At 43.8% G+C, this 12,075-nt stretch overlaps 1 protein-coding gene across 1 annotated transcript; it reads left to right on the top strand.

Annotated features, from left to right (window-relative positions):
- The first annotated feature begins 4,994 nt into the window (after nucleotides 1–4,994).
- On the top strand, nucleotides 4,995–8,932 carry NDUFAF4 (NADH:ubiquinone oxidoreductase complex assembly factor 4). Its single transcript, XM_075145518.1, has 3 exons — nucleotides 4,995–5,160; nucleotides 5,833–5,930; nucleotides 8,100–8,932. Exons 1-3 carry the CDS (start codon nucleotides 5,034–5,036, stop codon nucleotides 8,394–8,396), a joined length of 522 nt encoding a protein of 173 aa, XP_075001619.1. The 5' UTR covers nucleotides 4,995–5,033; the 3' UTR covers nucleotides 8,397–8,932.
- The last annotated feature ends 3,143 nt before the right edge of the window (nucleotides 8,933–12,075 follow it).

Genomic DNA, 12,075 nt, shown 5'->3' with positions numbered 1-12,075 from the left:
ATATCAAAGCATCTAAAGAAAATGACTGTTTTCTTTAAGGGCAATTCTTCACGGGAGGTCTCTGCTGGGTGTGGAAAACCTTACTGGAGAATAGGAAATTATCTGGGCTTGCTCAGGAAGTTGAATAACAAGGACCCCAATGAACAGGTACAAAGGGCTAAAGTTACATCAATGTAGTATGTATTTAATCCAGCAAAATGGTTGTGGTCACTGCATTTATCAATATGCAACTTGCATTTGTACAATGCTCTCTGCAGCAATTTATCATCATAATATAGACCCTCTAATATAGCTAACATAATTCTTACTTTTCAAGTGGATAAATGTTCACTCACATTTTTTCAGGCCCAAAGGGAAGGTGTTTGTCTTGGGTGATTCTCGTGCGTCAGCAAAGCCAGCCCAAGATGAGCCACCTCTCCATTCCACCCAGTTTCTTCTCACCGCTGGTTCACCTCCTCCTCATTGGAGCCGGTACAGAAGTCGTTTCTGTGACTGCTGGAGTGAAACGATCTGGGTGCAAAGTGCAACCTCTCACAAACGAACAAACCGACCAACCAACCTGGCAGCAATACCAGTTCAAGGTATTCATACTCCTCCTATCATATGCCTTTTGTTTCTCCTCCTGTGTTTCTGGCAGCTTTTTGTGGGACCAGTCAAACCATCAGTAACTGATATGGCTTGGAAAAGTTACAGGACTTCTTTTCTTTATTAAATCAGCCCAGGTATCTGATGTTGTTTGCTCTGAAGAGTTCCTACACCCTTGCTCTGACAAGAGGGATGAACTGAAGCCAGGGTTACAGGAAAGAATGAGGGTGTCAGTTCTCTCAACTAGTATTGCCACTGAGAAAAGAGCATGAGGAACTGAACCTTATGGGTAAAAATGAAGCAAAAATGCACATGTAATTGCTATAATTAATTAATTCCAGTACCAGGCTGCCTCGTTCTCAAATATGCTGGCTCCTACTATGCATTTCCAAGTCAAAGTAACCTGCTAATTGAGATATAAAAATCAGATGAGAAAATTATGGAAGATGACGTCAGGTATACCAAGCCACAGTCAATGAGGAGAATTTAAATGTAATGTCTTTGAAATTAATGTTATCTGACAAGGAGCTAGTGACAAGGAGCTAGTGATTTGTCTGAGCTGGTGTGTGAGCCTGTAAACATGAGCTTGCTGCATTCTCCATAAACTTCATCCATGTAAGGACTTGACAAAAACTCCTTTAAATAAAGCACTGCAGCCACCTAGCCTTAAAAAGATGCAAGTGTTCAGTATCACTTTGATCACAGCCTGGAATTAAGCAAAAGCCTTCCATGTATTTGTAGATACTTCAGGAGCCAGTAAAAGACAGATCAGTTGAAGCCGTAACACGGAAACAAACTGAGTTAAGTAACAGAACCAGAAATTATGGAAAGGCCACAGTGATCTAAATGTCCATCTTTCTTGAGTTCGTCTTTACAAAGTTGCAGGACAGTCATTTTTGCTTGGCTCATAATCAATTCTTGCTAATGCTATGTTCTCTGGTTCTGCCTAACGCTGATGAGATAAGGAACAAATGGATCAATGCTCTCATTGTATTTACTGGGAATCCAGTAATAAGGACAGAGGACTCCATTCCCTGAATCCTAATTATACATGAATTTGCTAGAGTATCCCTTTAGGCTGCCATAAATTATGAATAAACAGCAACAAAAAGTATGAGAAGGGGAAAACAGTGTCAGTGGTAAAAAATGTGGACAGAATCAAACATAAACCTGTGCCGCTGCTGTATAAGGGCACTTCTAATTTTCCTCTGCTGTCAACCTCTGGGTTGTTCCCAGACCGTAAATCACGTAGCAAACCTCACCTGCCTCCTCTCAAAAATTCTCGAGTTGGGCACCCATTACTGAAAAAAGACTCTTATTTCACTGAGATTACCTGCCCATCTGGACTAATACTCCTGGTTCCTGCTTTTCTGAATAGTAGAGACAGCAGAGAAATCTTAGTAGTACCTCACAGCAAAGCAAGTTAACGCCAGGCATTCCTATTCTCCCTTCTCTAAAGGGAATTTTCAATAGATCAATCAGACTTTTGATGCTGGTTAACTACCAAAATTAGTTTTTGATTTTCCATTCAGCTACAGAACTAGCTGAGAATGAAAAATGAAGAACACATAACATAAAACCAAAACTGGGATGAAAAACTGAAACAAAAGATTCAAAGAATGGTCACAAATGTACTTTTTATTTTCCAGGTGCACAGTAGTTTTAGAAATTTCTCTCTTAAAGGTGTGAAAGGAGTAAAAGGAGATCTAGTGTGGCAGCCTATGGCACACGTATATTGTGCGAGTTACAGTATTTTTCTCTGATGTGTTTGATGCTGTCTGCTGTTGAGAACAGGTTGCTGGTATACACAAACTCAGTTGGATAGTCTGTGTTCTTCTCATGGGCTGTTTTGTTACAGAGCTACTTGAGAACTGATTTATTTCTTTTGTTATTTTTAAATTCCCTGGAAAAAATTCGGGCTCCTCGTTCAAGAAAAATGCATCCCATTTGTAACACTGTATAAGCTGAATACACAGTTTTTATGCTTTGAGGAACTGCACGTTCATTTTTAATAATCACACTTGCAGATACTCTACGTGGGAAAAAAAAATCCAAGCTCTTAATTACTGATATTTAATATCAACATAGTCACATTGGTAAAATACCAAATATATAAAAAAAAAGTTTTTTTAATCTCAGTTCTACTGCTTGCTACAGTCTAAGCAAGATCCTTCAGAATAAAAATCTTGTACTTCTGATGCTTCCTTATACATAAAAAGAACAGCCTTGTGCCATCCTCAGTGATAGGAAGTGACAGGCAGAGCATGACATCACTCTTTATTTTTAACTGACTGCCTTCTGGTGAATTTATTTTGCTGACAGTAAATATTACAGCAGTGTTAGTCACATTCAGGCTTTATGGAGACAGAAGCCCTGTGCTAAGTTTGATCCCAGAAGCCAGCAGTTCTTAGCTTTTGAAGGGAGAACCTTTATTTCCAAATTTGGCACAACGGCTTGCATCCACAGACAGATTAATAAGAATATGTCTCAGAGAAATGCTAAAGTACACATCAAAGGTCTACAACCACCAAAGGCATCCATGTGAATTTTACCATTACACCTGCACCAGACAGGCTAACCACATACAAAAATATCAAATCCTGTACTCAAGAACATGGGTTTAGTCAGCAAGTAATTGACTTGTGTTTCTATCGTTCTCCTACAGAGTCTTTAAAATGAAGAAGTGAAGAAACTGGACCTTCAGGATTCCCCAGGAGAGCCGAGATTCAGAACAGACCATGCTTATGCTACCTTGTCTCCATTGCCTTTGTAAATCTAGTTGGCTTTCCTCATCCACCAGCTTGTCTTTTGGCTTCCCTCTAAAGAAAACTGTCATTCATTATGCAGTATTCAAGCACACTGTAGCTTTAATGACTATCACATCGTCATTGTTATTTCTAAATAATGCTACTAGTAGAAGACCAAGTTGTGAAAACCCAAGTTTTGCATACCCACAGCAATAACCATTACTAGATGGATGCAAGAGCAGAAAATACGTGTTTTCCTCCTAAAAAAGAACAGAGTAAGAAGTTGGGTCTTGTCTCTGCCCTTCATTAACACTCCTGCTCCAAATCACTTTATTCAGGCAACTATTACCATGCATTAAGAGTCTGCAAACAGCATAAACACTCCTTAAAAACATAAAGCAAAACTTTTGGCTAATTCAGACAGCAGGTGGAATTAATGAGCCACTAATAACCTCCTTTGGTAAGACACCCTATGAGTCTTGGTTGACCCCGCAATCGTGTGGCCGAGCATCAGGCTCTATTGCTTCTTGCCACAGGCTAATAGTCCTTAGTGTTGCTCTTTCTGCCTTCCTTTCTCTCAAAGGATTTTACATCTCTTCATGCTTATGTTTTTCTTCCTGGATCTTTAAACTGCTGATTCCATCTCAACAATTCTACCTCTGTCTACAATTTTACCTTTCTTACCTTGCATGGCTCAAGACTAAGTACTTTCTCACAACTCTTTCTCACAGTTTAGCAATTTTTGCAGAAGCCAGAAGGAAGGTTCTTTGGTTGGGCTGAAAGAGAGTGGCTGCACCCTGATAACATTGTGTAGCCCACAAATTCTGAAGAGTATTGGGGAATTGTCCAGATTTTCATGTGGAGAATGTCTTCTAGATGACATGTGCTTATAAAATTCATTTTCTGCCACTGAATAAACCAGTGAGGTGCCTATAAGGAAATGCTATACACGTTAACGAGAGTAAGAGGCACAACATCCCTAAATACTTCCATGTTACCATGATCCAAGTAAAAAACCTGAAGAGATTTAAGAAGCGGGCCAGACGCGTTACACGCGCCGCGAGGCCCTCTCGCCCTTACCGTCGGCCCCCTCGGTGCGGGTACGAGCCGAACCGCAGCGCTGCGCCGCAGGCGCCTGCCTGATCCCCGTTCCCGCCGCCCGGACTCCCACCAACCCCCACCGAGCCTAACCCCACTGATAAATCGAGCGGCGACTGTTACGACATGACGCATCGGGGGGGCTCATCGGCCAGCCGGCAACCGCCGCGCCTGCCGCTGCGGCTGAAAGGGAAACCCCGGCCCGGCCCGCCGCCTCCAGGGCATTCCCCGACGGGACTCGCCCGGCGCTGGCTCCCACCGGCGCGGGGGGACGCTCCCCGGGGGCTCCGGTCACCCACGCGTTTAGAAAACCCACGGCAAGACCAACCCGCCGCCCCGCACCGCCGCGGCGGGCGGTGGGGCCCGGGGCGGACCGGCGTCCGCGGCAGCGCCGAGGGCGAGGAGGAAACTCCGCCGGGGCGCTGTGAAATGCGAAAGGGAACCCTCCCGCCTCCGGTGCCGTGTGTTTGTTTCGGGGTTTTTGGTTGGCTGTTTTTTTTTTGCCCGCCACCGCGCAGCTCCTCAGCCCTTTCCTCGCGGCCAGGCCTGTGCGCATGCGCCGCCGGTCCGCGCAGGCGCGGGGCGGCAGTGGCGGCAGTGGCGATGGGCGGGCGGCTGGCCCGCGTGTTCCGGACTTTCAACGTGGAGAGCCGGGCCCGCCGCGAGATCAGCAAGGAGAAGCCCACGCCCGCGCCGCGGCACCCCACTTCTCGGCTGGGCGAGCTGGCCGGTGGGTGCCGGCCTCGCCAGGCCGCGGGGCGACGCCGGAGGGGGGCGGCGTCTGTGGGCCCGGCGTGGGGCCGAGCTACGGGAGGGGGAAAGCGGGTGCCGGGGGCGCGGAGCGGCGGCGAGCGGTGGGGCCGCGGCGGCCTCCGGGGCGGCGCGGGGCCGGTGACATTGAGAACGGGGCGGCTGGGCGCGCGGGGCATGCTGGGAGCCGTAGTCGGCGGCGGTTGCTAGGGGCGGTTGCGAGGGGCGGCCGGGGCGCTGTGGAGGCGGCCGGCGGGCTCCTGGGGCTGGGTCTCTTGTGCCGAATCGGAGTCGGTCCCCGCACAGCGGCGGCAGCCGCCGGTCTGCTCCGCGGGCCGCTGCGGAGCCGAGAGCGAGCGTGCCGCCAGCGGGGGCTTTGCACCGCACCGCTTGGCCTGGGCAGGCGCGGCGGCGGCGCCGTGTGAGGCGGTGTCGTGCACGCTAGAGCTGACGGAAAAATGAAACCTCCCCGAGAAGCACCGTGCGTCCGGGGACTCGTGCCGGTCCTCCGGGGAAGCGATTCAGCTGGCAGAACTAACAAAAAGGAAACAACTAACAAAAAGGAAACAACTAACAAAAAGGAAACAATTTGACTCAGAGCTGCCTTTTCTCTTTCTTTTCCCCCTTCCCTTCTTCTCCCCGCTGGCTTTAGACCACCCAGAGATACAGGAGGAAATCTACAGGAAGGACGATAGACTCCTCACCTTGTTGAAAGATGTTTATGTCGAATCCAGAGATCCACCTGTGCGGGTGAGCATGTCTCTCTGTAGGAGGCATACCAGCATCAGCTTTGTGGTTTTCAAACGCAGCACAAATTCTGCATAAAGAAAAATACTCTGTTAGTGCCTAAAAACTACCTTTTTATAGATAAAAGTGATGCTTTCGTTACTCTCGTATACATCTGTAGCACTGACTGTGTTTGACCCTGGGTCTTGAACATGTGACAGATTGTGATTATACAACCTCTTAAATGCTTACGCAGTCTTCCTTTTTAACATCACGTTGATCCTACTTTGTTTTTCACCTAAATTCCCACTGCTGCTTCCTCTAAGGCAGGAGGACAGTTAGCCATTCTTCTCGTAGAGTTGTTAGAAGAAAAGAGATTGGGACTACTATGGAGCATGGATGTGGTAGAGGACAAAGACATTAACATTTTAGTGGAGTCTTTAACTACTGATGTTAATGTCGTACTGTGCAGAGACTTTTCCTTATGCGGCTGAGGAAGTGCCTTAGTTAGGGATTTTTTCTGCATAACCTTCTGGATTGTTTGGTGATCAGTTTCCTCATTGCCAATGGCTGCAGTCTTTGGAAAGCAAAGCATACCCCTTCCAGTAAAATGCAGACTGCTGTTCAGTCTCCTCTTTTCCACCATGTTACTTTATGGCTTGTGCATTTTACCTGTTGCATTATTGAACTACTTTATTCTAGCTGCTTTATTCAGTAATAAAAGTTTTATAATCATCTAGCAAAATTCCTAAGCCTCTCCAAGTTGCCACTTTCATAGTACCTTGTATTCAAGACTAATAGTATTTAAAAATGCAAATGGATTTCTGCAGTCTCTCCCTGAAGTTTCCAAGTAATCTCTGTCCTTAATTTTCATAATAGAGGTTAGGACTCTAATCTTGAAGTGCTGAAGGTCTGATTTCATTATCTTTCGATAATCATTTGTAAGCCTGTCAAGAGAGATTTTAGAAAAAGCCAAAAATGGAGCAAATCTTAGTGCTTCATTCCATGTCTACTCTGAGGTTACTGCCATGTAAGACTCGCTCTTGTGGTGTGTCTACTTGCTGTTGTTAGGAAGTGCATGATTAATGTGTTAGCACGGAGGCTTGTGGGCAAAATTTCATCCAAAAGCTTCCTTCCTTTCCTGATGTTATTCTGAATACTTTGTGCATTGTGTATTTATACATAACTATATGTATATTTGGTATGTCTGTCTGTGGTAAGTGGAAAAGCACCAACTCTAAGTCCTGAAGTGGCACTCCACCCAGAGACAGATCATTTTATTAAGACTTGAAAAATTGTTCATTATGTGAGCACAGTTTTAGCACAAATTAAAAGGAAGAAATGGAGAACTGGTAGCATCATCAGACATTCTCCATAGTTCAGAAACAGACACGCAGTTGTAGATGCTGTAGCACCCACATCAGTTTTCTCATCTTGTGAGTTAATACAGAGTGTCTGTGCACTAATAAATGGCTGTGGACTCTGATAACTTTAAAAGTACTTTTTCTTAAATTTAAGAAAGGTTTTCATTGTGTCTTTTTTGCAGTGTCATTCACTGGTTAATAGGGGGAAGGCAGAGCTGGTTTGGAAATGTCTTGGAAATATGAAGGGACTTGGGACAAGAGACTTCATGTGTCTGAGCACTGCAGTAGTCATGGGAATTAAACTCCATATGGTGCTGCAAAATAGTTTATTTTTGTCCAGCAAAGCTTGTTCTCTAGACAGAGCAAAAGAAGGGATATCTTTTAGTTGCAATACTAAAATCTGAAAATTGAAGGAAGGGGGAGAGGGACTATATGAAAAAGATTTCCAGTGGTATCAGGAGGATACCAATTTGCAGTATGATTTTTTTTTTTCCCTTGCCATGAATCAGTACCAAATATTAGGGCTACCAAAATCTGTAGCTTGCCTTGTATGAGGGGCTGCCGAGTCTGTACAACACTTAGAGTTCAGATGGTAGCTTTTCAGAATTTGGGTGGGGATTGACATTGTATGTAGAGTGGTTGTGGAAGAACTGACAATTTTTGTGATATCAAGAAGCAAGGCTGCTAAGCATTATTATTTTTTTTTAATGCTGTGAAAATGGGGAAAGCTAACAGGAAATGCCATATTTAGGAAAACACTTGGCTGCTACAGTATGCATAGTAAACAGAACTGCTGTTAAGCTCTTTTTGTTTTCCTTCCCACAATTAGGTAAAAGATGGAGGTGGTGAACATCTTCCATGTAAACAGGAGGAAAAGAGACTTACAAAACTAGGCCACTTGGGAGATTTAGATGTTAAGAAAGTTCCCAAAGGCAAAATTTCCATTGTGGAGGCTCTGACACTTCTTAATAATCATAAACTTCATCCTCAAATATGGACTGCAGAGAAAATAGCAGTGGAATACAGTCTGGAACTGAAGGAGGTCAACTCTCTTCTGGAATTCTTCATTCCTTTCACTGTGCAGGAATTTCCTAAAGAAACCAAAAAAGCCATAAAGCCAACATAAAAATAATTACCAAAACCTTGTGTGATCTCACTCGTGTCTTAATTTTACTCTTGAGTATATTCAGTGTCTGAAAAGAGTTGATAAGGTGTCATCAACAAGGCTGCTTCCTTATACCAGTAAGATGTATTCAAGCAATTCCAATCAATATTGGATGGCTTCAGTTAAATGCAGTAATTATAGGATACAGTTTGTAAATCAGAATATAACTAATAAGTTGTATGAGAGCATGTTGCACGGTTCTGATTATCCCATTCACACGTTACGAGTTCAGTTAAAACACGCAAGTTCTAGTGAGAACTTGAAGAGATTGCCTTTCTTAGCAGAGACTTCCTGGCCTTCAGCTGAATCAGTGCTCTGTGTGCTCTGTAGTTTCATGTTACAGTGGTCTTTCAAGGGCTTGCTGTCAAGGTGTGTGTATGTACAAACAGCTGTATTTCTTTTGTATAAGAATGGAACAGTATTTATACTTTGTAAAAAAGGTTAACCACAAGATCATTTGGGAAATTCAGCTGTGTCAAACTTAAAATAAAAAGAAAGTGAATAGCAAGAAGGCTTCTTTCTGATGCTGGGACAGTAATGGCTGGTGTGTAGCTCCTCTTCCACTATATTCTGATTTAGCTTAAATATCTGCACCTCCCCAGGTAATGTCTGTCAGTCAGTGAATTTGTAAAGAGTGATGATCTTCTAGCATCAGTCTCTTGCAGCAGTCTATGGCACCTACTGTATGAGAAATAATGGTTCATATTATAATTAATAGGTAGCTATGAAATGCAACTGGATCTACTAATTGGACCCACTAGTAGGTCTTCTGTAAATGTCTGCCTGTCCTGGTACAATAGCCCTTTTTTCCCCGTGGAGGCCTTGTCTGACATACCCAAATGTTGGCTAGATCAGGTCACGTTCACTGACAGTGAGTTCCCGATGTGCTGTTGGGATTGAAGATGAACAGCATCCTTTCCAATTGTTAGCAGAGGATGACACAAACTGTGAGGCGGTAACAGTGGATTGTAACCTTGATACTGTGACTGTTGAGGTCTGTGTAGGTAAGGAAGAAGTTTTGCACCGATGATTAATACTCTAGTGAAAACTTGTTCATGTTTTCCAGATAAGCTGGCAGGGGGATAATCAGCATTGATATTTAAAAATGCATTATAGTTGCCTTCATTCAAAAGAAAAAAAAAACAAAACTTAATTTTATGCAGCGCTAACGTTCCTAGTGCCCATCACCAAAGAAGCTGAATTTATTAAGAGGGTGGAAGTCAGTACCAGACCTACAATGTAACTTTCTTTTTAAGAACTTTTCTGCCAGGTCTAAGATTTCAGACTCTGGTCTGAAATCTTACCAAGAAGATGATCAGCTTTGCTATTTCACAGCAAGATTCTTTCCACTTCTCTCTCTGAGATGGAACAAGGTATTTACGGTACAGTTTGCTACAGTGTATACAAGGTTTTGTTTGATTCATTTCTGAAGTACATAACGCTGTACCTTAGTGGAAGATGACACCTAAGTGCATTGTATAAAAATTCGAAATTGTTAGTCTTTTGCTGTGCGGATTGGGGATAGGCTTGTCATTCTTCCTGTGTTGTAATGGGGACAGAGCTGCACTCTGGAACTAATGCATCTGAGTTACGTACCACATTAAGATTTTTTTGTTTTCCACAAAATACTCTGTTTTACAGAATGTTGTAACAGAAATACTTTATTGTTTGAGTACTGTTCATCCTAATGTAATATTTAAGATGATATTCAGAAAACAGCTGTGGAATGCATTTGGTACAGATACTGTTGTTATTGTTATTGGAGATGCTGTGATTTCCTTCTTTAAAAATGAATCTTTAATTAGGTATTGGAGTTGATTAAAAACTCACTGCAATCGGCACCAGACAACAACTTAACCATGCCCATTGACTAACTTGGTATGTATTTTGGCTTCTTTTGTCTGCCTTTGTGAACTGTCTTGTGATGTGGCTACACCATTACAGTACCCTGTGTCACGTAGAAAGTCCCTAGAGGCATTATGGTATACTACTGCTTTGCTTCACTACACTCTTCAGCAGGCATGTGCTTTGGGGCGTTTGGTGCTCATCATGTTCAATGCTCCAGCCATACCTTAAGGACAAAATCCTGTCCACAAATGAGATGATTGCAAAGCTATCCCTGGTTTCTCTGGAGCCAGGGTCTCGTCCTCAGAATATATTGTCTATGGTGGGGAAGCAGGCAGATCCCACAACACAGAGGTGGGCCAGGGATCCATCTCCCTCGAAGCAGGTGAACTCCCGGTGGCCCAGAAGGCTCCTCTGGAGCAGCTAACTTCCCCAGCACAGCGGGTTCACTTCAGCAAAATTAGACACAATGCAGTTTGCTGTCGGTGCACAGATTCTTCTGTTGGTCACCTGCCCCACCTGCTGGGCAATGTCGAACCAGCATTATGACAGCATTGCTGATGGTAGGGGATCATGTAAAATCTGTACCTTTATCTATCCAAATTATCCATAGTCTGAATGTTTAGCTTTCCCTGTCCCTTAAGACATGGAGTGTTCTACTTGCCCAAAACTCACAAGAAGATCCAGGAGCATGGATATTTTCTTTGGTCTGGTGGGAAAGCCCGTCCCTGATCAAGGACTCTCAACACTACCATCTTGTCCTGTGTAGGCTACCGGCCACAGCCAGCCGCAAGGTCCTTGGCAGCTGTGTGCTTAAGCTATGTTCAAGTGAGTATGTGTTTGAAAATAACGCTGTCTTTAGGGTTGATGTCTGGGACAAGACTAGTCTCACTGTTGCATCTTTTCTAGAACTGCTTATTTCCTTTCTTCCAGTTTCAAGGGACTCCTTACTCACCAGGTATCTTGCCCGCTTGCCAGTTTCTGGTTTTGATGCAATTTCTTATCGGAGGAATAATGGTATTTTCTTTACACTTTTAACTTGGTTTTGTCTGTGTCCCTGTCTGTCTATATCCTTTTCCCATAGGTGTTTGGCTGTCAGCTTAAGGAAAAGGTACTCTTCAAGCAACTGTTTTGAAGAGGTAATTATGGGGAAATTGTGGGAACCTGCAACTCAGTTTTCTGGTACTCGTATGTGCAGAATTTTTCATCTTTCATTGCCATGTATGCAGTGCACCAAATTTAGCTTAGATGTTTTTGGCCACCATATAGAATCATTACATTTGGTAGGGAACAACCTGCCTCAGTCAAACTGCTTTGTTCTTGCCGAATTAATGTAAAATGTGTAGCAAATATAAGCTTTGTAAGCCTGTAAGGGAGTTGTTTCATTTCTAGTGTAAATGACATGCGGTTAACAAACTTCTTTATATGTGGCATTATTATACCAGTTTTCCAAATGTAACTGAATAAAGCCAGGGCTGCCTTGGGCACTGAGGCAGAGTGAGTACACGGGGCAGGCTGAGCCTCATTTGGAAATGAGAGTTACAATCCTGGTGAGACATAAAATTGAGTTTCTTCAGGGGAGTTCCGGCAGGTATATTGGAATTCCTGGCTTGAATTTTTCAAAAAAAATGGCTCTTTAGGGGGAGTTTAGTAGCTCACTTACCCACGTTTTCTGGGACATTGTCCTGTTCCTCTAGCCTTGTTCTATCATTAAGTCTGTTCCCAGCCTTCTCCAGCCAGTCCTCTCTGCTGTGAAAACTTTCTGCAGCTGCACTCTTGCTCTTTACTAGCTCAG

This window comes from Calonectris borealis, chromosome 3 (genome assembly GCF_964195595.1).
Source record: "Calonectris borealis chromosome 3, bCalBor7.hap1.2, whole genome shotgun sequence".
Classification (NCBI taxonomy): Eukaryota; Metazoa; Chordata; class Aves; order Procellariiformes; family Procellariidae; genus Calonectris; species Calonectris borealis.
The sequence above is the reverse complement of the archived record's forward strand: the minus strand, read 5'-3'. Positions and strand labels throughout refer to the sequence as shown.

Excerpts from the sequence above, each read along its gene's own strand:
- NDUFAF4 (XM_075145518.1), top strand. The coding sequence starts at position 5,034 with ATGGGCGGGCGGCTGGCCCGCGTGTTCCGGACTTTCAACGTGGAGAGC. Across the intron at positions 5,161-5,832 it reads TCGGCTGGGCGAGCTGGCCG|ACCACCCAGAGATACAGGAG; the intron begins GTGGGTGCCGGC and ends CGCTGGCTTTAG. Across the intron at positions 5,931-8,099 it reads CCAGAGATCCACCTGTGCGG|GTAAAAGATGGAGGTGGTGA; the intron begins GTGAGCATGTCT and ends TCCCACAATTAG.